Source organism: Taudactylus pleione, unplaced genomic scaffold (assembly GCF_031769625.1).
Source record: "Taudactylus pleione unplaced genomic scaffold, aTauple2 ptg001525l, whole genome shotgun sequence".
Lineage (NCBI taxonomy): Eukaryota > Metazoa > Chordata > Amphibia > Anura > Myobatrachidae > Taudactylus > Taudactylus pleione.
In genome coordinates this window covers 98,923-125,548 of record NW_028285922.1, presented here as the reverse complement: position 1 = coordinate 125,548, position 26,626 = coordinate 98,923, and the positions used below count along the sequence as shown (strand labels likewise).

The window sequence follows — 26,626 nt, the reverse complement described above, 5'->3', positions numbered from 1 at the left end:
TTGAAAAATCAAAAGCCAACTTACGAGCACATTAGGAAATAACGGAAGCCACATTAATCGTAGCGCATCGTATACGATGGGGATGATCCATGTTTTTAAGATATAAAAAAAACAAGACCTTGCTTATTTTTTGATTGTACCAAAAACCACAAATCCAAAACACAGCAAATACTTAATCCTACAAACAGGCCCCCTGTGGGCGAGCCATCACCACAACAGCCCCCTCCATCCCTCCCTGGGATGGAACATCCACCACAAAGGGTTTAGGATCTGGGGGCTTAGTTGTACACTTACTAATTTGATATTCAGCTCAAACCACCTCCTCACCCCTTATCTCACTGGGACCTACTACTGAATCCTGAGAAGAACCTCTACACCCCTCCTCCAACGCCTCCATCTGGGTCTCCCCTACTACTTCTACTTCCTCCCCTTCACCCTCAAGAACCTCCTTACTATTATCCATCAGATCCGTCCCCACTGGGTCCAAAAATGAGCTTTTTGGATCCTCTACAATGAACCCCTCTACCTCTTGTACCATTTCTTTTCTCTTTTTCCCTTGATCACTATTTTGCACATCCCCTAATTTGCCCCCTCCTTTTTGCTTTCCTTCTACTTTTTTCCTGAAACTAGCACTAACTCATTTCCATCCCTAACCACCTCCCCTTCCTCATCTGAGGAAAAGACGTCAAATTTATTGGACAAGACTATTTGTCCCTCATTATTCTTCCTTTTGTTTTTCCCCATCACCACCTGAAAAGGTTCCTCTTCTGTATTCACATTACTCACCCCACCTCCTACATTATCTTGTTTTTCTTTTACTACCTCCTTAACGAGCTCTATTGGATTATCACCATTGCTTACTTCCGCCTCTTCCTGTCTGGTCTTCCTGAATTCTGTATTATGATTAGCCTTAGGACACCTGCTATACGGATGTCCTTCCTCGCCACAGAGGTTATATCTAACCACATTACAAGATCTCGATACATGCCCAATTTTCCCACAAAGAGCATTTAGTCACGTTATAATCTCCGCTAAGGTGCCTAAAATCTCCACACTTGAAACATGTCCTCGGCTGCCCAGGATAAAAGCACTGTACTCTATTACATCCTATATAGGCAGCCGAGGGAACATGCACAATGCCAGAGTCTGACAACCGTAATTTCACCATGACCTCCCAAGCCCCTCCCCATACCCCTAATGTATGACCAGACTTTACCAGATTTGATTGTATTTCGCAATATCTTGACAACCAAAAAGATATATCTTCGTGCAGTAGACATTCATTCCTCACCATTATGGTAATTTTTACTCTATCTTGACGAGTAACCAAACTTGCAACAAAATTCTTATAAAGGACTCCTGTATCTGTATACCTGCCACACCTCCCAGAAAGCTTGTAACCCCTGATATGATAAAAAACGTAAATCATAATATGGGGATTTTATTGGGTGTATACAGGCATACAGATCACTAGCAGTAATACCCATACCAAAAAACACCTTCAAAAACCCTTCAGTATTTGGGCCCTCCCCCTCCCCCACCCATTTAAACTGGGTGAGATTCCGCCTTTTCCCCACATTCCCAGTACCCACATTTACAACTGGTTGCACATTAACATTCTGCCTAGACACCATACCAGCATAAGATACCCCACCCGGTACCACTTTAGTTACTGCATTACCCCACTAGCTGATCTCAGTGTCCTGGATGCCATGTCCTGGATGCCATGTCCTGGATGCCATGTCCTGGATGCCATGTCCTTTGCAATGACTTCTGCTGCATTCTTCGCCCTTACCGGGACAGACATCTTATCACCATATATAGTCTCTATTATGGCCTTCTCAGCACTAGAGACCTTGTCCATGTTTAACACTGGCATACCTTGCGCCCTTTTCTCTGTACCCATCAACCTCCGACCTACATTGATAGCACCCTACACTTCGCAAGGACCGGCCCCTGACGTCTCCCCAGCTGCCTGTAAACCACAAACAACGGCCGACTTGTCTTTGGGCCCCCTCCATGTTACTCTCTGCAAGTACAGCCGCCTGTACCAACTCCATATCTGTGGCTTCTGCTTGCCCTTTAGAGTTGGCACCCGCCTGCTCTCCTATGCCACCTGCCTTTCCTGATTGCGGGACTGATTCACATGCGGCCTCTAGGACAATAGATGAAGCACCTATACCCTTCACCTTCCGAGCACCCCATTCATCGTCAGTCACCAAACAGCCGGCACCACGAACGCCCTTTCCACCGCACACCGTTTCCTGTTCTATTATCTGAGGCTCCGTCACCGACACCGCTGGTTCCCTTTGCTCCAATGATATCACAGATTCACCACCAGACACTGTATTCAATTCTCCCTTGTGCAATTGCACCTCCTCCTTTTCCGTATTCTTTACACAAACCAGGAGTAAGACTTTCACCACAGCCTCCTTTTTAATTTCACTCAGTAAAACCAATTTCTTTCTGGCATTTTCCAGTGTAACATACAAAGCTGCGATTTCATCTCTCACTCCCTGAATTTCCTTTCCTGTTCTTGTTGTTTATCTTTGCATTTATCCTTCTTATTTCCTTTTGCATTTCTTCAATGTTGTAAAATGCATAAATATTCTCACCTCCTTCTGAGGATTGCTCCCCACTCTCCTCTGTCTCCAGTAACAGGCTTCCCTCTGCCACATTACTGGTGGGGTCCAACATCTCCTCCTGAGTTACACTACTCCGGGATTCTCTCATCAGCAGTTTAGAGGGACCTGCCTTATCAGGGATCCCCTGGCCATGGGCCACTAGCGCTATGTCTGCAGAGGCATCCATCCTTTGATCTGCCAGGACCCCCATTGCCAATAGCGGAACCTTCAACCCAGCACCCACCGGGACCCTCATAGCCAAGCACGGATCCACCTGAGCAGGAAACGCTGTGACCAGAGACCCTTGCCCAGCATCCACCGGAATATACCTAATTGAGGATGAAGCCGCCGGGACCTCTCCGACCAGAGTATTCACCACCGGGAGCAGGGCCACTGGAGCAGGAGTCACCTGACTGGCGCCTTCCGGACCACCCACTTGCGTGTCCTCTGCTGCCGGGTCACATGCACCCGGAGACACCTCCGCCGGATCCCTCCTGGCAGATGCCGCTTCCTCCATGCTCTCTACGGGGGCTTCATAGTAAGACTCACCCTCCGAGTCACCCATAGCCTGCATCGTCAGTGCGGTAAGATCCTCCGCCAACAAATGTTGTTTTACTTCAGCCGCCATTGACCCTCCGGCTCCTTCCAGACCTCCGGGCTGTCCTGCAGTCGCATGAACCCGGGTTTTTACCTTCTTAGGTACCTTTGGCATTTTTCCTTATGCCTCCTCAGCCAAGTATAATCACCAGGCCACACAGAGGATAGAAAACCCCACTTACTCAGTAATAAACGGCAGTTATAAGCCATATAGGCCGCACCAGGGTCACAGCCACACTTCCCCCAGACAGAGGCAGCCTGCCTGGGGAAGCCTGCAGGGGAATGCCCCCTCTCACTCAACCATGTACGATCACCAGGAGCTGCTGCAACACACAACCTCTCCCTGATGTATACACGCAGGCTATAGCTATATGATGTATACACGCAGGCTATAGATATAGGATGTATACACGCAGGCTATAGATATAGGATGTACACACGCAGGCTATAGATATAGGATGTATGCGCACAGGCTATAGATATAGGATGTAGGCACGCAGGCTATAGCTATAGGATGTATGCACGCAGGCTATAGCTATAGGATGTATGCAAGCAGGCTATAGATATAGGATGTATGCACGCAGGCTATAGCTATAGGATGTATGCACGCAGGCTATAGATATAGGATGTATGCGCGCAGGCTATAGATATAGGATGTAGGCACACAGGCTATAGATATAGGATGTATGCACGCAGGCTATAGCTATAGGATGTATGCACGCAGGCTATAGATATAGGATGTATGCACACAGGCTATAGATATAGGATGTATGCATGCAGGCTATAGCTATAGGATGTATGCACGCAGGCTATAGCTATAGGATGTATGCACGCAGGCTATAGCTATAGGATGTATGCACGCAGGCTATAGCTATAGGATGTATGCACGCAGGCTATAGATATAGGATGTATGCACGCAGGCTATAGCTATAGGATGTATGCACGCAGGCTATAGCTATAGGATGTATGCACGCAGGCTATAGCTATAGGATGTATACACGCAGGCTATAGATATGATGTATGCACGCAGGCTATAGATATGATGTATGCACGCAGGCTATAGATATGATGTATGCACGCAGGCTATAGATATGATGTATGCACGCAGGCTATAGATATAGGATGTATACACGCAGGCTATAAATATAGGATCTATACAGGCAGGCTGTAGATATAGGATCTATACAGGCAGGCTGTAGATATAGGATGTATGCACGCAGGCTGTAGATATAGGATGTATACACGCAGGCTATAGATATAGGATGTATACACGCAGGCTATTAGATATAGGATGTATACACGCAGGCTATAGATATATGATGTATGCATGCAGGCTATAGATAGGATATATACACGCAGGCTATAGCTATATGATGTATACAAGCAGGCAGCTTTGCAATTGCGACCCTTGCAGATATGGTAATGCAGCATCGCGCCTCCTGTGCATTACTTATCCTAGCAGTGTTGTAACATCGTGCAGCATTGGATAATCTGAGTAACATCGGCCAGCTGCGGTGAACCATGGAGTCCAACAGCCGGCCACCGCAATTTAGAGGAAGAATCCAGGAAATCTCATGCAGCAGACGGAGATCCTGGCTTCTTCCCTCCCCCGCAGGGATCTGCGTTCAGCGGTGCCCCAGTGTGAAACGCTGAATCAGGCCCAAAGTCTTTATAGTGAAAGTGAAATCTGAACCAGACACACGTACTAAAGTTTATTATTTAAGATTATCTTTTCAATTGCAGCAATATTACTATAATATTACCATAAATGGGAGGGAGGGACTATCAGCCAATCAGAAGCAGGGAAAGGTCATCATGAGGCGTCAAGTCCCCAAGTGATCCGCCTGTAAAAGCTACATATGTGCTTGTGCGCATTTACGTGGCCATGTCCTCACGCTACCCGCCCCTGGAATCAGCATTTTACGTGGCCACGCCCTCACGGTACCCACCCCGGGAATCAGCATTTTACGTGGCCACGCCCTCACGGTACCCGCCCCTGGAATCAGCATTTTACGTGGTCACGCCCTCACGGTACCCGCCCCTGGAATCAGCATTTTACGTGGTCACGCCCTCACGGTACCCGCCCCTGGAATCAGCATTTTACGTGGTCACGCCCTCACGGTACCCGCCCCTGGAATCAGCATTTTACGTGGCCACGCCCTCACGGTACCCGCCCCTGGAATCAGCATTTTACGTGGCCACGCCCTCACGGTACCCGCCCCTGGAATCAGCATTTTACGTGGTCACGCCCTCACGGTACCCGCCCCTGGAATCAGCATTTTACGTGGCCACGCCCTCACGGTACCCGCCCCTGGAATCAGCATTTTACGTGGCCACGCCCTCACGGTACCCGCCCCTGGAATCAGCATTTTACGTGGCCACGCCCTCACGATACCCGCCCCTGGAATCAGCATTTTACGTGGCCACGCCCTCAGGGTACCAGCCCCTGGAATCAGCATTTTACGTGGCCACGCCCTCACGGTACCCGCCCCTGGAATCAGCGGTCCCTGGTGAGGGGTAACTGGAATACTCACCATTTCCTCTCTGAGCTGGGACAGCTCCTCCTCCCGCTCCTCAATCTTCCCCCTTAATTCCTCTATCTGATGACATGTAAGAGAGAGACAGTCAGTAACATGTCCTCCCTTAGGATGGCTGCCCCGCCCACAGCGCAGTCCTGGCCTCCATATTCATACCTGTTGCTGAAGAGTGTTAGACAGCCGTTCCCGCTCCTTCTCCTTCTCCTCCATCTCCTGCTTCAGTCCCCCAATCTCTTCCTGCAACTGAGCCCTCTCCCCCTGCAAGACTCCGATCGATTCCACCAGCTTGTGAACCCCAACATGGGGCAGAGGAGAGGTGGGGTACAGGGGGCACAGGACGCCTGTGGTAACACAATCCTCAGAATGGTTCATCAATATATAGACACACGCACCAAAATCCTCCTACATCGCATTACGCTGCGCCGCCCTCTGCATGGCACTATGCTGCGCCCTCCTGCATGGCACTATGCTGTGCCCTCCCCTGCATCACACTACACTATGCTGCACCCTCCGGCATGGCACTGCGCTACGCCCTCCTGCTGCGCCCTCCTGCATGGCACTACACTGCTATGCTGCGACCTCCGGCATGGCACTATGTTGCGCCCTCCGGCATGGCACTACGCTGCGCCCTCCGGCAACTTATCTCTATTTGGGAGAAATTTATCAAACCTAATAAAGAGGATAAATGTTGGTATTTCCTGTATCAACCAATCACAGTGTAGATATCACTAGTACATTGTATAAAATGATAGCTAGAAGCGGATTGGATGCTATAGGACACACCCCCACTGGTGATTTTATACATCTTCTCCTTATCACACTGTCTCCATCTTACCTTATAGACTGTTAGCTCTGTTGCCAAGTCCAGTTACCAGTGCTTGTTTTGTACAAATCTCAGCACAATTTACCCACCCATTTGCCCCTGTGTATAGCCATCCAAATAAATTGTAAGCTCTTCAGGACAGGGGTCTCTTTACTGTTGCTGTTCCTCCTATTCTGCTCTGTATGCTGTAATATGCTGCATATACATAAATCTACTTATATCACATTATACCATAAATCATTACAGTCTAATACAGAGAAGATATCCTGACACCCTGCTCTCAGCTGCTAATTACTATGAGACCGCAAGAGTCCATTATCCAACCATTCATAAAGCACTCTCCTCTCCCAGGGACTGATCTGTCACCTCTCTGCAGTCTCTCTCCTCTGCCAGGGACTGATCTGTCACCTCTCTGCAGTCTCTCTCCTCTGCCAGGGACTGATCTGTCACCTCTCTGCAGTCTCTCTCCTCTGCCAGGGACTGATCTGTCATCTCTCTGCAGTCTCTCTCCTCTCCCAGGGACTGATCTGTCACCTCTCTGCAGTCTCTCTCCTCTGCCAGGGACTGATCTGTCACCTCTCTGCAGTCTCTCTCCTCTGCCAGGGACTGATCTGTCACCTCTCTGCAGTCTCTCTCCTCTGCCAGGGACTGATCTGTCACCTCTCTGCAGTCTCTTCCCTCTGCCAGGGACTGATCTGTCACCTCTCTGCAGTCTCTCCTCTGCCAGGGACTGATCTGTCACCTCTCTGCAGTCTCTCTCCTCTGCCAGGGACTGATCTGTCATCTCTCTGCAGTCTCCTCTCCCAGGGACTGATCTGTCACCTCTCTGCAGTCTCTCTCCTCTGCCAGGGACTGATCTGTCACCTCTCTGCAGTCTCTCTCCTCTGCCAGGGACTGATCTGTCACCTCTCTGCAGTCTCTTCCCTCTGCCAGGGACTGATCTGTCACCTCTCTGCAGTCTCTCCTCTGCCAGGGACTGATCTGTCACCTCTCTGCAGTCTCTCTCCTCTGCCAGAGACTGATCTGTCACCTCTCTGCAGTCTCTCTCCTCTGCCAGGGACTGATCTGTCACCTCTCTGCAGTCTCTTCCCTCTGCCAGGGACTGATCTGTCACCTCTCTGCAGTCTCTCTCCTCTGCCAGGGACTGATCTGTCACCTCTCTGCAGTCTCTCTCCTCTGCCAGGGACTGATCTGTCACCTCTCTGCAGTCTCTCTCCTCTGCCAGGGACTGATCTGTCACCTCTCTGCAGTCTCTCTCCACTGCCAGGGACTGATCTGTAATCTCTCTGCAGTCTCTCCTCTGTCAGGGACTGATCTGTCACCTCTCTGCAGTCTCTCTCCTCTGCCAGGGACTGATCTGTCACCTCTCTGCAGTCTCCCCTCTGCCAGGGACTGATCTGTCATCTCTCTGCCAGGGACTGATCGGTCACTCACCTCTCTGCAGTCTCTCCTCTGTCACTCACCTCTCTGCAGTCTCTCCTCTGTCACTCACCTCTCTGCAGTCTCTCCTCTGTCACTCACCTCTCTGCAGTCTCTCCTCTGTCACTCACCTCTCTGCAGTCTCTCCTCTGTCACTCACCTCTCTGCAGTCTCTCCTCTGTCACTCACCTCTCTGCAGTCTCCCCTCTGCCAGGGACTGATCTGTCACCTCTCTGCAGTCTCTCTCCTCTGCCAGGGACTGTCACCTCTCTGCAGTCTCACCTCTGCCAGGGACTGATCTGTCACCTCTCTGCAGTCTCTCTCCTCTGCCAGGGACTGATCTGTCACCTCTCTGCAGTCTCTCCTCTGCCAGGGACTGATCTGTCACCTCTCTGCAGTCTCTCTCCTCTGCCAGGGACTGATCTGTCACCTCTCTGCAGTCTCTCTCCTCTGCCAGGGACTGATCTGTCACCTCTCTGCAGTCTCTCTCCTCTGCCAGGGACTGATCTGTCATCTCTCTGCAGTCTCCTCTCCCAGGGACTGATCTGTCACCTCTCTGCAGTCTCTCTCCTCTGCCAGGTACTGATCTGTCACCTCTCTGCAGTCTCCCCTCTGCCAGGGACTGTCACCTCTCTGCAGTCTCTCCTCTGCCAGGGACTGATCTGTCACCTCTCTGCAGTCTCTCCTCTGCCAGGGACTGATCTGTCACCTCTCTGCAGTCTCTCTCCTCTGCCAGGGACTGATCTGTCACCTCTCTGCAGTCTCTCTCCTCTGCCAGGGACTGATCTGTCACCTCTCTGCAGTCTCTCCTCTCCCAGGGACTGATCTGTCACCTCTCTGCCAGGGACTGATCTGTCACCTCTCTGCAGTCTCTCTCCTCTGTCACTCACCTCTCTGCAGTCTCTCCTCTGCCAGGCACTGATCTGTCACCTCTCTGCAGTCTCTCCTCTCCCAGGGACTGATCTGTCACCTCTCTGCAGTCTCTCTCCTCTCCCAGGGACTGATCTGTCACCTCTCTGCAGTCTCTCTCCTCTGCCAGGGACTGATCTGTCACCTCTCTGCAGTCTCTCCTCTGCCAGGGACTGATCTGTCACCTCTCTGCAGTCTCTCCTCTGCCAGGGACTGATCTGTCACCTCTCTGCAGTCTCTCCTCTCCCAGGGACTGATCTGTCACCTCTCTGCAGTCTCTCTCCTCTCCCAGGGACTGATCTGTCACCTCTCTGCAGTCTCTCTCCTCTGCCAGGGACTGATCTGTCACCTCTCTGCAGTCTCTCCTCTCCCAGGGACTGATCTGTCACCTCTCTGCAGTCTCTCTCCTCTGCCAGGGACTGATCTGTCACCTCTCTGCAGTCTCTCCTCTGCCAGGGACTGATCTGTCACCTCTCTGCAGTCTCTCCTCTGCCAGGGACTGATCTGTCACCTCTCTGCAGTCTCTCCTCTCCCAGGGACTGATCTGTCACCTCTCTGCAGTCTCTCTCCTCTCCCAGGGACTGATCTGTCACCTCTCTGCAGTCTCTCTCCTCTGCCAGGGACTGATCTGTCACCTCTCTGCAGTCTCTCCTCTCCCAGGGACTGATCTGTCACCTCTCTGCAGTCTCTCTCCTCTCCCAGGGACTGATCTGTCACCTCTCTGCAGTCTCTCTCCTCTGCCAGGGACTGATCTGCCACCTCTCTGCAGTCTCTCCTCTCCCAGGGACTGATCTGTCACCTCTCTGCAGTCTCTCTCCTCTGCCAGGGACTGATCTGTCACCTCTCTGCAGTCTCTCTCCTCTGCCAGGGACTGATCTGTCACCTCTCTGCAGTCTCTCCTCTCCCAGGGACTGATCTGTCACCTCTCTGCAGTCTCTCTCCTCTGCCAGGGACTGATCTGTCACCTCTCTGCAGTCTCTCTCCTCTGCCAGGGACTGATCTGTCACCTCTCTGCAGTCTCTCTCCTCTGCCAGGGACTGATCTGTCACCTCTCTGCAGTCTCTCCTCTCCCAGGGACTGATCTGTCACCTCTCTGCAGTCTCTCTCCTCTGCCAGGGACTGATCTGTCACCTCTCTGCAGTCTCTCCTCTCCCAGGGACTGATCTGTCACCTCTCTGCAGTCTCTCTCCTCTGCCAGGGACTGATCTGTCACCTCTCTGCAGTCTCTCCTCTGTCACTCACCTCTCTGCAGTCTCTCCTTTGTCACTCACCTCTCTGCAGTCTCTCCTCTGTCACTCACCTCTCTGCAGTCTCTCCTCTGTCACTCACCTCTCTGCAGTCTCTCCTCTGTCACTCACCTCTCTGCAGTCTCTCCCCTCTGTCACTCACCTCTCTGCAGTCTCTCCTCTGTCACTCACCTCTCTGCAGTCTCTCCCCTCTGTCACTCACCTCTCTGCAGTCTCTCCTCTGTCACTCACCTCTCTGCAGTCTCTCCAGAACACTCTGCTGGTCACTGATGACACTTTCCAGACTCTCTATGAGACTGTGCTTGTCTCGCATGCGCTGCTTGTAGGCGTCACGTAGGCTCCTCATCTGCTTCTTGCGCCTTCGCTCCTCCCTGTGGAGCTGCGCCCGGTATTCCTGCGCCTTTTTCTGCAGCCGCTGCATCTGGGAATAATGCTCCAGGAATGTGATAAGATGGGAGATGACGGTGAGGATCGGGGATCCCGGCTGCAGGGGGAGAAGGAACACACAGTACTATGGGTGTAACGTAGTCATTCCCTCATCCCTCTGCCCGGAGATCATGTGTAGCCATCAGCAGCAGCAGGAAGGGGCAGGAAGGCAGATACACCAGCTATGGGGAGGCAATTAGTGCTTTCAGTCCCTTTATATGTGGCTGCTGCTCTGCATATTGGGACCTAGTGACTACAGGTTTCCATGTAATGACATTACACTGCACAATGCATTGGCACAAGAGGCTGGCACCGCAGGGGTGTAGAGTTTGTATTACTCAGCACCTTCTGTTACTGGACAGAGTTTGGGGCAGGAAAAAGTCCTCTCACACCGCCCTTCTGCCACGCCGCACCGCCACAACACTCTGCCACGCCGCACCGCCACAACACTCTGCCACGCCGCACCGCCACAACACTGCCACGCCACAACACTCTGCCACACCACAACACTCTGCCGCACCGCCACAACACTCTGTCACGCTGCACCGCCACAACACTCGCTGCGCAATCAAGCTCCGAAAAAATTATATTTTCGTTGCTTGATGAATTCTGTCCCCATACTAGTGTATGGGGACAGTGGGCCATTCCAGGAAAGGAAGGTAAGCAGGAGATATCTGTGATACTAGTGTATAGGGACAGCGGTCATTCCGGGAGAGGAAGGTAAGCAGGAGATATCTGTGATACTAGTGTATGGGGACAGCGGCCATTCCGGGAGAGAAAGGTAAGTAGGAGATATCTGTGATACTAGTGTATGGGGACAGCAGCCATTCCGGGAGAGGAAGGTAAGCAGGAGATATCTGTGACACTAGTGTATGGGGACAGCGGCCATTCCGGGAGAGAAAGGTAAGCAGGAGATATCTGTGATACTAGTGTATGGGACAGCGGCCATTCCGGGAGAGAAAGGTAAGTAGGAGATATCTGTGATACTAGTGTATAGGGACAGCGGCCATTCCGGGAGAGGAAGGTAAGCAGGATATATCTGTGATACTAGTGTATGAGGACAGAGGACATTCCGGGAGAGAAAGGTAAGTAGGATATATCTGTGATACTAGTGTATGGGGACCGCGGCCATTCCGGGAGAGGAAGGTAAGCAGGAGATATCTGTGATACTAGTGTATGAGGACAGCGGCCATTCCGGGAGAGAAAGGTAAGTAGGATATATCTGTGATACTAGTGTATGGGGACAGCGGCCATTCCGGGAGAGGAAGGTAAGCAGGAGATATCTGTGATACTAGTGTATGGGGACAGCGGGCCATTCCGGGAGAGGAAGGTAAGCAGGAGATATCTGTGATACTAGTGTATGGGGACAGCGGGCTATTCCGGGAGAGGAAGGTAAGCAGGAGATATGTGTGATATTAGTGTATGAGGACATTGGACCATTCCGGGAGAGGAAGGTAAGCAGGAGATATCTGTGATACTAGTGTATGGAGACAGCGGCCATTCCGGGAGAGGAAGGTAAGCAGGGGATATCTGTGATACTAATGTATGGGGACAGCGGACATTCTGGGAGAGGAAGGTAAGCAGGAGATATCTGTGATACTAGTGTATGGGGACAGCGGGCCATTCCGGGAGATAAAGGTAAGCAGGAGATATCTGTGATACTAGTGTATGGGGACAGCGGCCATTCTGGGTGAGGAAGGTAAGCAGGAGATATATGTGATACTAGTGTATGGGGACAGCGGCCATTCTGGGAGAGGAAGGTAAGCAGGAGATATATGTGATACTAGTGTATGGGGACAGCGGCCATTCTGGGAGAGGAAGGTAAGCAGGAGATATCTGTGATACTAGTGTATGGGGACAGCGGGCCATTCCGGGAGAGGAAGGTAAGCAGGAGATATCTGTGATACTAGTATATGGGGACAGCGGCCATTCCGGGAGAGGAAGGTAAGCAGGAGATATCTGTGATACTAGTGTATGGGGACAGCGGCCATTCCGGGAGAGGAAGGTAAGCAGGAGATATCTGTGATACTAGTGTATGGGGACAGCGGGCCATTCCGGGAGAGGAAGGTAAGCAGGAGATATCTGTGATACTAGTGTATGGGGACAGCAGGCCATTCCGGGAGAGGAAGGTAAGCAGGAGATATCTGTGATACTAGTGTATGAGGATAGTGGCCATTCCGGGAGAGGAAGGTAAGCAGGAGATATCTGTGATACTAGTGTATGGGGACAGCGGGCCATTCCGGGAGAGGAAGGTAAGCAGGAGATATCTGTGATACTAGTGTATGGGGACAGCAGGCCATTCCGGGAGAGGAAGGTAAGCAGGAGATATCTGTGATACTAGTGTATGAGGATAGTGGCCATTCCGGGAGAGGAAGGTAAGCAGGAGATATCTGTGATACTAGTGTATGGGGACAGAGGCCCATTACTGTGACATAATGTTTAAGGGGTCATTACTGTGGCATAATGTTTAAGGGGTTATTACTGTGGCATAATGTGTTAGGGGCATTACTGTGGCATAATGTGTAAGGGGCATTACTGTGGCATAATGTGTAAGGGGCATTTCTGTGACAATGTGTAAGGGGCATTACGGTGACATAATGTGTAAGGGGCATTACGGTGACATAATGTGTAAGGGGCATTACGGTGACATAATGTGTAAGGGGCATTACGGTGACATAATGTGTAAGGGGCATTACGGTGACATAATGTGTAAGGGGCATTACGGTGACATAATGTGTAAGGGGCATTACGGTGACATAATGTGTAAGGGGCATTACGGTGACATAATGTGTATGGGGCATTACGGTGACATAATGTGTAAGGGGCATTACGGTGACATAATGTGTAAGGGGCATTACTGTGACATAATGTGTAAGGGGCATTACTGTGACATAATGTGTAAGGGGCATTACGGTGACATAATGTGTAAGGAGGATTACTGTGACATAATGTGTAAGGGGCATTACTGTGGCCTAATGTGTAAGAGGCATTACTGTGGCCTAATGTGTAGGGGGCATTACTGTGGCCTAATGTGTAGGGGGCATTACTGTGGCCTAATGTGTAGGGGGCATTACTGTGGCCTAATGTGTAGGGGGTATTACTGTGACATAATGTGTAAGGGGCATTACTGTGACAATGTGTAAGGGGCCTTACGGTGGCATAATGTATAAGGGGTTATATATCATTTTAAGTAGTGAAAATAGCGGGGGTGGGGCTTAGCACCGGGGGGGGTAGCAGTGGCGGCTGGTCGGCGCATGCGCGGGCACTTTGTCACGGTATTTTTTGCGAAAATACCGTGACTAGTGTGCGGAGGGGATTCGCAGGGACAGAGCTTTATCGCAAGCTCTGTCCCTGCAATGCGAATTCAGTCGATAATATCACGCTACAATCTGCACTCAATATGTGGATTGTAGTAAATAGAGTTCTATATCTCATGTAAAAGTCTAACAGGTGCATTAGTTTTTCTGGTGCTAAGTCCAGACTGAGCTAATGTGTGACCACAGTGATGTCCATTTCTCACGCTGTTATACATATGCATAGGACTGTTTGCTAGTATGATATTAGCTTGTAGATATTAACCTGCTGCTACCAATTTGGTAAGGGTGTAGTATGAGTTAGTGCAATCACCATTACGGGGATTACCAATAGGAAAGAATAGAGGTATTGGACAATACTGAATGTGACTTGAACAGTGAAATATCGGTTCTAATCTTGGCTTTGTTTGGGATTTTGATTCTGGTATCTCCAAAGCAGTCCAGTATCAGTAGTAGCCATAACTTTATACTAAGAGTTGGATAAATACATTTTAGGATATAATGTATTATTACTAATTATATCCATGGGAAGATCCAGAACTGTGGGAGATTTCCAGCTGAATAAAATTAACATTATTTTATTTACTGTGTCAATTGTTGTGTTGGGATTGGGAACCCCCTGCCTCTCTGCTGTGACGTGGGAGGGAAGAAGCAGCAGGAACCACTGGAATGGTGCGAAGACCAATACTAAAAATTTCGAATCACCTTAGGGGTGTTACAAATGCCGGATCACCACAATGCTCTGCCGTGCCGGATCACCACAATGCTCTGCCGTGCCGGATCACCGCAATCCTACAATAACACTGAAAGAGACAGTACAGATGGGGCTGATGAAGGAGACATGAGGCATGGAATAGAGAGAGCCCTGAGTCTGAGAGCTTACATTCTAGAGGGAGAGATAATGCTGGGAAATAAGGAGTAACAGGGGCATAGAGTGGGCAAAGGCGTGTAGTTGAGGGAACATGCAGAGGGTGCAGTGTGGGGTGGGGGTAAGATGAGAGGCTGGGATAGGTGGGTGTAGGATAGGCAAGAGTAGCATAAAAGGGTGTAGAAAGGGTGTGAGTATGACAGGTGTATGTATTATAGGTGGGGGTAAGATAAGTGGATGTAGAATAGATGGGGGTAGGATAAACCTGTGGACTGAAGAACATGTAGCCACCCTGCAATTGTACTCCGTCGATGCTGCAAGGCAAACTGCCCAAGAAGTGCCTACAGTCACCACACCACAGCCAGTGCAGGTGGCAAATAGTCAAACGGAATACGCAGGCCGAGGCATGCTTCATAGCCGTCCAGACCCACTTGTTAAAGCCGTAGTGCACAAAACGGGAATCGGACTTACGGATACCTCTAGTGCGGTGTACATAGATCCGGAGGGCCTTCACGACATCCAAAGAGGCCTCCTCCGGTGAAGAATCAAATGAATGAAAAGCCAGAGCCACAATCTCTTGGTTGTTGTGGAACCGAGAAACCACCTTTGTAAGGTAGACTAACCATGTCTGAAGAATGGCCCAGTCCAAGTGACAGACCAGAAATGGAAAGCGACACAACTCCAGTCTGACACTCTCCAGGTCGATGAATGTCCACCGACTCTAAAGGCTCGAAAGGGGATGACTGAAGAGCACTAAAGACAAATCCCACGGAGCCACTGGAGGAGTGTTGATGTCAGGCAACAACGCAATCCGTCTCTGAAAGAGTACGAAGAGGGCTGAAACCTGAACCTTCAGGGATGAAAGGAGTAGACCCAAAAACAGACCTGCTTGCAGGAAGGAGAGAACCCAGGAGAGAAGAAAGGACCTAGGGTTAAGGCCCCTGGCCAAACACCAAGAGAAGTACATCCTCCAAACTCATGATAAATCTTAGCTGAAGCGGGTTTCTGGGCACTGAGCATGATGCGAATGACCAACGTGTAAAAGCCCATGCCCCATATAAGATGAAAGGCCCACCAAACTGGTAAGGCATCCACCAGTAGAGCTCCTGGATCCCTAGTGGGAGAACAGTACCTCGGCAGCTTGTGATTGTGTCACGATGCCATCAAGTTGATGTCTGGTAGGCCCCAGCAATGAACCAAAAGCTGAAAGACATCGAATGATGTCCGCTTCCCAATTTTGGATCCCTGGAATGAAGTCTGCCGACAGAGCCGGAAGATGATGCTCTGCCCAGCTGAGAATGTGACTCACCTCCTTCATTGCACGTCAACTGCAAGTGCCTCCCTGATGGCTGATGTAGGCAATGGCAGTTGTGTTGTTAGACTGAATCTGGACCGGACGATGCTGGAGGATCAGTTGTGCTAGACACAGAGGGTCTGATTCAGAGCCGGACGCTATTTGCGCTCGCTTGTTCAGAAAAAGGGGCTGGATATTTAAATTGACCGTTCGCTCTTTGCGGTCTGTTGACGCCTCCATGTCTGAACGAGCGAACAAAACATGGTCGTAATTTTGAAAAAACGCCCCCTGGCCGCTCGCATCATACGTCATCTCGGCTATTTATGTGATTAATCGAGTACATCGAACGGCGTATGAACTGCTCGCTATTCTTGTGGTTGGTTTTTCCTACCGCAATCATGCGAGCAGTTCTGGCTAAAAGACACCCCACTGACGTGGTCGATGACGCTGCTTTGTTAATTATGCACACCCTTAAAACGCCCGTTTTGACCTTTAGGCACGCCTGTGTTCGGAATTCCACTCCCCGTTGTCAAGCACCTTCCCCTGTTACCACCCACATACGCCTCCTCCTGTCACTCAAATTAGCAGGCATTCGCTATTTAGCGAGCACATGATTTTCGGCCGCACTGACTGGTTCGCGCATGAGTATTACAAACCGTACGCATGCGCAGATGTGCGAACATCGCTCGGAACAAACGAGCGGCCTCTTACGAGCGGCTCTGAATGAAGCCCAGAGCACGAAAGACCATTCAGAGCTCCAGAATGTTGATTGGAAGATGGCTCTCCTAAACCATCCACTGACCCTGAAAGGACTGCTGGCAAGTTACTGCCCCAAACCACGCAGACTGGCATCGGTGGTGAGCAGAACCCAATTCTGAATCCAAAAGGGGTGGCCCTTGTCCAAGTGGGACACATAGAGTCACCACAAGACTGAGAGCAGACCTCCTGCTTAGAGGATGAGGGTATGTGTCATGATCTGGAGATAGGATCTGTTCCATCGGATCAGCTGGGAGTTAAAACTGGGCATACACCACCATGTCAAAGATGGAGACAAGTGAGCCCAGGACTTGGATGCAGGAGTGAATGGACACTTGGCAGTGATGCAACAACCTGCGCATTTTGTTCCGAAGGTAGTGAAGCTTGTCCGCCGGAAGAAAGACTCTCTGACCAATGGAGTCCAGTAAGGCCCCCAAGTGAAGCATCTGCTGAGATGGAGTTAAATAAGACTTTATCCAATTGATGATCCACCTGAGAGATTGGAGAAGATCTATCACCAGATGAAGACATCCAGAGTCTGTGCCAGGATAAGAAGATTGTCCGGGTAAAGGAAAATCCTGACACCTCTGCACCGTAAATGAGCTGCCATAACCGCCGTGACTTTCGTAAAGACAAGAGGAGCCTTCGAAAGACCAAATCGCAAATCCTGAAATTGGTAATGGTCCCCCCAAACTGCAAACCGGTGGAAGCAGTGATGACTTAGCCAGATAGGAACATGTAAGTAGGCATCGTGAATGTCCAGAGAGGCTATGAACTCCCCCAGTGCCAGTGCTAGAATGATAGAATGCAGAGATTCCATGTGGAACCTGGTTGAGAGACTTTAGGCTGAGTATTGGCCGAAATTACCCTTTTGGCTTCTGCACAAGAAGCGGTTGGCATTGAAACCCATGCCTCTCAGATCCTGGGGTACTGGAATAATTACCTTGGAGACCAGAAGAGAGTGAATGGACTACAGGGGATAAATTGAGAGTTTTTAGAAGTGGAGATGTTGCCTATAGCAACCGATCAGATTCTAGATATTATCTTCTAGAACAGAGATGGGGAACCTCAGGTCCCTGGGGCCGTATATGGCTTGCGGAATCATTTGGTCTGGTCCTCTGAGCTTTTATCTGCTAGACACATCTGGCTAGCAGGGTGACTAGAATGGTACCCTGCAGCCAGAATCTATGCAGCTGTGTCACCTGAAGCGTCCTTAGGATGCTTCAGACGGTCACACCGCTGCCCTTACAGCTCCCCGGAACATCCTCAGGATGCACCGGGCATTGCTGTAATCACCGGCGATTGTGGCCCCGTCCCTGTGTGATGTCACATGGAGGGGCGTGGTCTGCACCAGACCAGCAAATAATGTTATATAGATCACAATGGCCCTTTGCAGAAAAAAGGTTCCCCACCCCTCTTCTAGAAGGTGCTAGTTAAATGTTAAGTAGAATCTGATTAGTTGCTATGGGCAACATCTTCACTTCTAAATACTCTCACTTTAGTATACAGTATCTTCCTCAGCAGTGCTTTTGCTTTTCCTGGATCTGCTGGAAGGCCTGTTGAAAAGAACTGGGCCGGAGGACACTTTTGAAAGGTAAGAGTGTAGCCCTGAGAAACCACCCCCCATACCCAGGCATCCAAATTCGTCCCCAGCCAGGTCTCGGAGAAAAGCAGAAGCCAACCACCCATGCTGGGGTCCCCCAGATGTAGATCCGCACCAGGCCTGTTGGCAGGCTTGGTGGTGGGATGTCTGGCAGCCCAGGGTTGTTGGCTTTGGGGCTTGGAGCCCCTGTAGGAAGAACCCTGGAACCTGGAGGAAGACTGGCCCTTGGTATTCCTTGCGGACAAAAGGAGTGAAAATTAGATGCTCGTAATCTAGATGAAGCGGACTCCCCATGATGATATTGTTATTACCTGTGGTCTTGTTATATTTTATTGATTCATGATGTTTATTTTCCATTGTAAGACGTCTTTACATATGTTTAGCTTATAGATTTTTTTTTGTATTATGTTCTATCCTATTTCTTCCCCCCTCTCTTCTTTTCTGTACCCCTTCTATAAAATAATCTCTTTCATTAAAAATAATTGATGTTAAAAAAAAAAAAAGAAGAAGAAATTAGATGCTCATGATCTAGGGGCCACCGCAGAGGGTAGAAACGCCGTCTTGGACGCTGCCACCATGGCAATAATCCAATAATAATTTGTCCAATTCCCCAGAATAACGTAGAGTCGGTGCATCAGGAACTAAGCCAGAGGGCTCTCCTAGCTGACACTTTTGAGGTTAGGATACTAGTGTTTAAGGGCATCTGTAGTTGAAACACGGACCGGGGGCCAAGGGCAGTGGGTGATAGGAAACGGGAAGGCAATATATAAGTCCTCTTCATAAGTCTCTCCCAGGTGTTGGTGAGACCTACTCCAAGGCGCAGAGTCTAGTCTACTTGATGGTCTTCACCAATGACCCCTCCAATCGGGATGTTGGTTTCACTGCACAAGTTGAACAGGTCACGGCCCCTGGAATAAGTTCCTGGAGAAAGATAAATATGGTGGTGAGGGGGGGGAGGGGGGACTATATAAGCACTGACACTGAGGGAAGAATAGTTATAATAGATCCCGAAACCAATGAGTGGAGAAAGGTACTTTGGAAATTGATATACTAGTAGTGAGGATAACCGGCACTGGATGTGAGACGCTGAGTAACGATGGTACGCTGTTCCTGATAGGACATATTAAATGTACTTTAACACCGAGCAGATGGTAAGCTGTACGTGATGTGAGACGCTGAGTAGAGGTAATAACCAGCACTGGATGTGAGACGCTGAGTAGTTGTAATAACCAGCACTGGATGTGAGATGCTGAGTAGAGGTAATAACCAGCACTGGATGTGAGATACTGAGTAGAGGTAATAACCAGCACTGGATGTGAGACGCTGAGTTGAGGTAATAACCAGCACTGGATGTGAGATACTGAGTAGAGGTAATAACCAGCACTGGATGTGAGACGCTGAGTAGAGGTAATAACCAGCACTGGATGTGAGATGCTGAGTAGATGTAATAACCAGCACTGGATGTGAGACGCTGAGTAGAGGTAATAACCAGCACTGGATGTGAGATACTGAGTAGCTGTAATAACCAGCACTGGATGTGAGATACTGAGTAGAGGTAATAACCAGCACTGGATGTGAGATACTGAGTAGAGGTAATAACCAGCACTGGATGTGAGACGCTGAGTAGAGGTAATAACCAGCACTGGATGTGTGAGATGCGGTATCGGTGAATAGCAGCACTTGCATACACGAGAGATTACACAGGAGAGGTACACTTCGGAGCCTGGGACGCAGACACAGTTGAGACCACTATAGGAGTGAAGTAGTACAGGCATTTTCCTGCTGCAGGAAGTTCCCTAATATACCCCTTGTTAGCTGGTCATTGGCCAGAGACAGCAGCTGATCAACCGCAGAACTGCCATAGAATACTGATCAGATGACGCAAACCAACATGGCAGCACCCAGGACCGCAACGCGGCAACCAGGACGCATGCTAGAAGGCTCTAGCAGACCCTGGGCTGAATACTCAGCCATCACTGTCTGTAAGGTTGACGTCCAGACTCTTTAGGAGCTTGAAGACGCCATCACAGATGTGAGTAACGGCCGATCCCAGGCTGCATCCTAACAACTAGTGTCATGGGCCTCCTCGTCCAGATAGGAGGCAGCCTCCTTAATATGCACCACTAGGGACAATGACTGGTTCCTGGGAGTACCAGAGGAGAGACTCTCATCCAGAGCATCCGTCCAACTACTGATGGCCTAAGCCACCCAAGTGGAAGCCATAGCCGGACGTGCGATGCATGGGAATAAATAGCCTTAAGGATCCGACAGATAGAAAGTTGGAAATGTAACTTAAGGGCAATATGCGCGTCAACCAGGGGAGGAGACTCCCACCATTTGTGATGCTGCTCGGCAGGGAGCAGATAAAAAGGCGCAATGCGATTGGAGACCTGAAAGCGTCTATTAGGAATGGTTCTCAAGGTGTTCTGACTTCGGGAATTCTACCTTAATCAGATTTTACCTTCTGGAAATGAGAGCCTTGGATCTATGGGCCAATTTGTCGTTCCACGATTTGCAGGACTAGTTTAACCGCCTTAATCAAGGCCGCTACATCTACCCGAGACAAGGATTTTTCCTAGACAGAGGAGGTCTCCACATCTGGAGTAACGGACCGACCTCAAGGTCTAAAGGAAACCTCCGAGTCCGAAGCATAAGCAGACTGGGGGGGGGCGCTTCCCTGTCTGGATGGTCCGTGTTTGGAAGCACGGTCCTTATCCAGCATTTGCTGGAGGGAGGCGGATACCTGCGCCAAACTCTGAACTGACTGGGAGAAAGAATTCACCATGGTGAACGGTTCCAAAGTGTGGGGGGCTGCAGATTAGACTGCAAGAACCTGGCAGGGTGGGCCCCTGTAGGAGGAAGCGAAGTGGCGTGGGTTGTCATATGGTCACTCAGCTGTAACATCACCTGTAAAAGGGAGGAAGCCCAAAACGGCTCCTGGTTGGAGGCTGTGGATGGGACCTCTCATAGTGCATCTGTGCAGCATCGATACAGGGATGGGATCGGTATGAAATACGGCCGGACCCATCCCCGCAGCCTAAACCTAAGTCTCCCGAGGGGGTTCCTAACCCTAACCCCTCCTTTCCCTAGCCTAAACCTAACCCTCCCAGGGGGTGCCTAACCCTAAGATCCCCCGGAAGCCCTAAAACCTAACCCTCCCCACCACGGCTGTACGCGCCCGGATTACCTTCATTCGGTATGCCGGGCGTTGGGCTCCCGGCGTAGGTCTAATGACAGGCGTTGGGATTTCGATGCCTGACATTAGTACCTTGCCGGGACTTGACAGTCGGCAAGCCGGCGGTCGGCATTTCGACCGTCTACTTTTTGACTGCATCCCCCAGGGACCGTCCTGGGCTGGATCCAGCAGGGAGAGACCAACAGATCAAGATCTACATGTGCGTAAAACAGGAGCTCCCACCACATTGACCACCCCCTTAGGTGCTTTGCCTGTGGAAGACATGGTAAAATCCAAGGCAATCCCCAGACACGAGGCTGTAGTAACAGATGTGTGCAATAAGGGGAAGGTGCAATGAACGTAAGGGGGAGACCTGGCCCCCTATGTCAGAGACACGCCAGCAGTCTCCAGCACCGATGGGTGAATTCAATGTGGCTCCCTGGTAAGCAAGAAGCAGCCTTACCTGCTCCCCTGTAGAGGTCCTGGCTGGGGTCACTGAACCGGTCACCAGCGCCGGAGGTTGGTGGAGCGGCAGCGCCCTATAGGACGCTCAGTGCTGCTCCCTCAAAATAATACTGCATTGGCGCACAGCGGTACAGGGGCACTGTGCAGGTGGCGGGTATGGTTACAGTATCAGTGTTGGGGGATGATATCCTGCATTGGCAGTCAGAGGTACAGGGGCACTGTGCAGGTGGCGGGTACGGTTACAGTATCAGTGTTGGGGAATGATACCCTGCATTGGCAGTCAGAGGTACAAGGGCACTGTGCAGGTGGCGGGTACGGTTACAGTATCAGTGTTGGGGAATGATACCCTGCATTGGCAGTCAGAGGTACAGGGGCACTGTGCAGGTGGTGGGTATGGGAATGATATCCTGCATTGGCAGTCAGAGGTACAGGGGCACTGTGCAGGTGGCGGGTACGGTTACAGTATCAGTGTTGGGGAATGATACCCTGCATTGGCAGTCAGAGGTACAGGGGCACTGTGCAGGTGGTGGGTATGGGAATGATACCCTGCATTGGCAGTCAGAGGTACAGGGGCACTGTGCAGGTGGCGGGTATGGTTACAGTATCAGTGTTGGGGGATGATATCCTGCATTGGCAGTCAGAGGTACAGGGGCACTGTGCAGGTGGCGGGTACGGTTACAGTATCAGTGTTGGGGAATGATACCCTGCATTGGCAGTCAGAGGTACAAGGGCACTGTGCAGGTGGCGGGTACGGTTACAGTATCAGTGTTGGGGAATGATACCCTGCATTGGCAGTCAGAGGTACAGGGGCACTGTGCAGGTGGTGGGTATGGGAATGATATCCTGCATTGGCAGTCAGAGGTACAGGGGCACTGTGCAGGTGGCGGGTACGGTTACAGTATCAGTGTTGGGGAATGATACCCTGCATTGGCAGTCAGAGGTACAGGGGCACTGTGCAGGTGGTGGGTATGGGAATGATACCCTGCATTGGCAGTCAGAGGTACAGGGGCACTGTGCAGGTGGCGGGTACGGTTACAGTATCAGTGTTGGGGGATGATACCCTGCATTGGCAGTCAGAGGTACAGGGGCACTGTGCAGGTGGTGGGTATGGATATTTTGGACTGTGCGCCTAATTCATGTTCGGACGCTGATGACGGATCACTCGCAGTTTTCAGATTATTGCGATCAGCAATATCACCGTCAGATCCCCCAAGTCGCAGCCATTTGGGGGTGGGAGTGGGGGTGTGTCTGAGCAGTGTTCCAGAGGGCATTGGTGGACACAGAATTCCGGTGTACGGTCGCTGCGCTCGGATCGCCATTGTGGTCAGGAAGAGTTTGCTTCCTATAGACGCCTCCTGTATTAGTAAAATATTTGCTGGATCATATCGCACGGCCGCGTCCTGGCGCTCGTACAATAGCGTCTGACATAAATCAGGCCCAGTGATTGCTGCCTCGCCCAGAGCTGGAGTCAGTGTTGTAGAGGAAGACGGCAGCATCAGGCCGCCCAGTACCACCCACTGCCGCCCAGTACCACTATCTCACATCTGTAATAGCTGTCAGTCCTGTGTATACATCGGTAACATCGGCCCCTCACGCACATTTACAGCAGCCCTGACATGAATCAGACACTGCTAACCTCGTCACACGCAGGGAGTACACAGGCTGCGGACGCAATCACTCATTAATGCAACAGAGATCATACGGACAGACACCTCCGCACCTCTCTGACCCCCCCGTCACCGCTCAATGTCTATGACTCCGTCTGCGATGGCGCTGCGTGGTCCCAGAGATCGCAGTGATGTCTTCACGCACGCACACTGCGATGCATATACAGCAACAATCGTCCATATGCTTACACTTTAGCAACAGCGATCCATGATGAATCCAGCCTAGAGTCTACAGATGGTGCAGAGCGATGGGAAGGGAGAGTAGAGACTGCAGATGGTGCAGAGCGATGGGAAGGGAGAGTAGAGGCTACAGATGGTGCAGAGCGATGGGAAGGGAGAGTAGAGGCTGCAGAGCGATGGGAAGGGAGAGTAGAGGCTACAGATGGTGCAGAGCGATGGGAAGGGAGAGTAGAGGCTGCAGAGCGATGGGAAAGGAGAGTAGAGTCTGCAGAGCGATGGGAAGGGAGAGTAGAGGCTACAGATGGTGCAGAGCGATGGGAAGGGAGAGTAGAGGCTGCAGAGCGATGGGAAGGGAGAGTAGATGCTGCAGAGTGATGGAAAGGGAGAGTAGAGGCTGCAGAGCAATGAGAAGGAAGAGTAGAGGCTGCAGAGTGATGGGAAGGGAGAGTAGAGGCTACAGATGGTGCAGAGCGATGGGAAGGGAGAGTAGAGGCTGCGGAGCAATGAGAAGGAAGAGTAGAGGCTGCAGAGTGATGGGAAGGGAGAGTAGAGGCTACAGATGGTGCAGAGCGATGGGAAGGGAGAGTAGAGGCTGCAGAGCAATGAGAAGGAAGAGTAGAGGCTGCAGAGTGATGGGAAGGGAGAGTAGAGGCTACAGATGGTGCAGAGCGATGGGAAGGGAGAGTAGAGGCTGCAGAGCGATGGGAAGGGAGAGTAGAGGCTACAGATGGTGCTGAGCGATGGGAAGGGAGAGTAGAGGCTGCAGAGCGATGGGAAGGGAGAGTAGAGGCTGCAGAGCGATGGGAAGGGAGAGTAGAGGATGCAGAGCGATGGGAAGGGAGAGTAGAGGGTGCAGAGCGATGGGAAGGGAGAGTAGAGGATGCAGAGCGATGGGAAGGGAGAGTAGAGGGTGCAGAGCGATGGGAAGGGAGAGTAGAGGCTGCAGAGCGATGGGAAGGGAGAGTAGAGGCTGCAGAGCAATGAGAAGGAAGAGTAGAGGCTGCAGAGTGATGGGAAGGGAGAGTAGAGGCTACAGATGGTGCAGAGCGATGGGAAGGGAGAGTAAAGGCTGCGGAGCAATGAGAAGGAAGAGTAGAGGCTGCAGAGTGATGGGAAGGGAGAGTAGAGGCTACAGATGGTGCAGAGCGATGGGAAGGGAGAGTAGAGGCTGCAGAGCAATGAGAAGGAAGAGTAGAGGCTGCAGAGCGATGGGAAGGGAGAGTAGAGGCTGCAGAGCGATGGGAAGGGTGAGTAGAGGCTGCAGAGCAATGAGAAGGAAGAGTAGAGGCTGCAGAGTGATGGGAAGGGAGAGTAGAGGCTACAGATGGTGCAGAGCGATGGGAAGGGAGAGTAGAGGCTGCAGAGCGATGGGAAGGGAGAGTAGAGGCTGCAGATGGTGCAGAGCGATTGGAAGGGAGAGTAGAGGCTACAGAGCGAGGGGAAGGGAGAGTAGAGGCTGCAGTTGGTGCAGAGCGATAGGAAGGGAGAATAGAGACTGCACAGCGATGGGAAAGGAGAGTAGAGGCTGCAGATGGTGCAGAGCGATGGGAAGGGAGAGTAGAGGCTGCAGATGGTGTAGAGCGATGGGAAGGGAGAGTAGAGGCTGCAGTTGGTGCAGAGCGATGGGAAGGGAGAGTAGAGGCTGCAGAGCAATGAGAAGGAAGAGTAGAGGCTGCAGAGCGATGGGAAGGGAGAGTAGAGGCTACAGATGGTGCAGAGCGATGGGAAGGGAGAGTAGAGGCTGCAGAGCGAGGGGAAGGGAGAGTAGAGGCTGCAGTTGGTGCAGAGCGATGGGAAGGGAGAGTAGAGACTGCACAGCGATGGGAAGGGAGAGTAGAGGCTGCAGATGGTGCAGAGCGATGGGAAGGGAGAGTAGAGGCTGCAGATGGTGTAGAGCGATGGGAAGGGAGAGTAGAGGCTGCAGATGGTGCAGAGCGATGGGAAGGGAGAGTAGAGGCTACAGATGGTGCAGAGCGATGGGAAGGGAGAGTAGAGGCTACTGATGGTGCGGAGCAATGGGAAGTGAGAGTTTCATCTACAGATGGTGCAGAGCGATGGGAAGGGAGAGAAGAGGCTGCAGATGGTGCAGAGCGATGGAAAGGGAGAGTAGAGGCTGCAGAGAGATGGGAAGGGAGAGTAGAGGCTGCAGATGGTGCAGAGCGATAGGAAGGGAGAGTAGAGGCTACAGATGGTGCAGAGCGATGGGAAGGGAGAGTAGAGGCTGCAGATGGTGCAGAGCGATGGGAAGGGAGAGTAGAGGCTACAGATGGTGCAGAGCGATGGGAAGGGAGAGTAGAGGCTGCAGATGGTGCATAGCAATGGGAAGGGAGAGTAGAGGCTACAGATGGTGCAGAGCGATGGGAAGGGAGAGTAGAGGCTGCAGAGCGATGGAAAGGGAGAGTAGAGGCTGAAGATGGTGCAGAGCGATGGGAAGGGAGAGTAGAGGCTGCAGAGTGATGGGAAGGGAGAGTAGAGGCTGCAGATGGTGCAGAGCGATTGGAAGGGAGAGTAGAGGCTACAGATGGTGCAGAGCGATGGGAAGGGAGAGTAGAGGCTGCAGAGCGATGGGAAGGGAGAGTAGAGGCTGCAGATGGTGCAGAGCGATGGGAAGGGAGAGTAGAGATTGCAGATGGTGCAGAGCGATTGGAAGGGAGGGTAGAGGCTGCAGAGCGATGGGAAGGGAGAGTAGAGGCTGCAGATGGTGCAGAGCGATGGGAAGGGA

At 51.2% G+C, this 26,626-nt stretch overlaps 1 protein-coding gene across 1 annotated transcript in view; it reads right to left on the bottom strand.

Moving 5' to 3' along the window:
• Positions 1–26,626, bottom strand: part of LOC148442427 (kinesin-like protein KIFC3) — a 448,407-nt gene that overhangs the window by 332,060 nt on the left and 89,721 nt on the right. The window contains exons 4-6 of the mRNA XM_088463959.1: positions 10,388–10,640; positions 5,915–6,099; positions 5,756–5,821 (exon numbers count right to left, since the gene is read on the bottom strand). Of these exons, the coding sequence (XP_088320085.1) occupies positions 5,756–5,821; positions 5,915–6,099; positions 10,388–10,640 (504 nt within the window). The remainder of the gene's footprint in view (positions 1–5,755; positions 5,822–5,914; positions 6,100–10,387; positions 10,641–26,626) is intronic.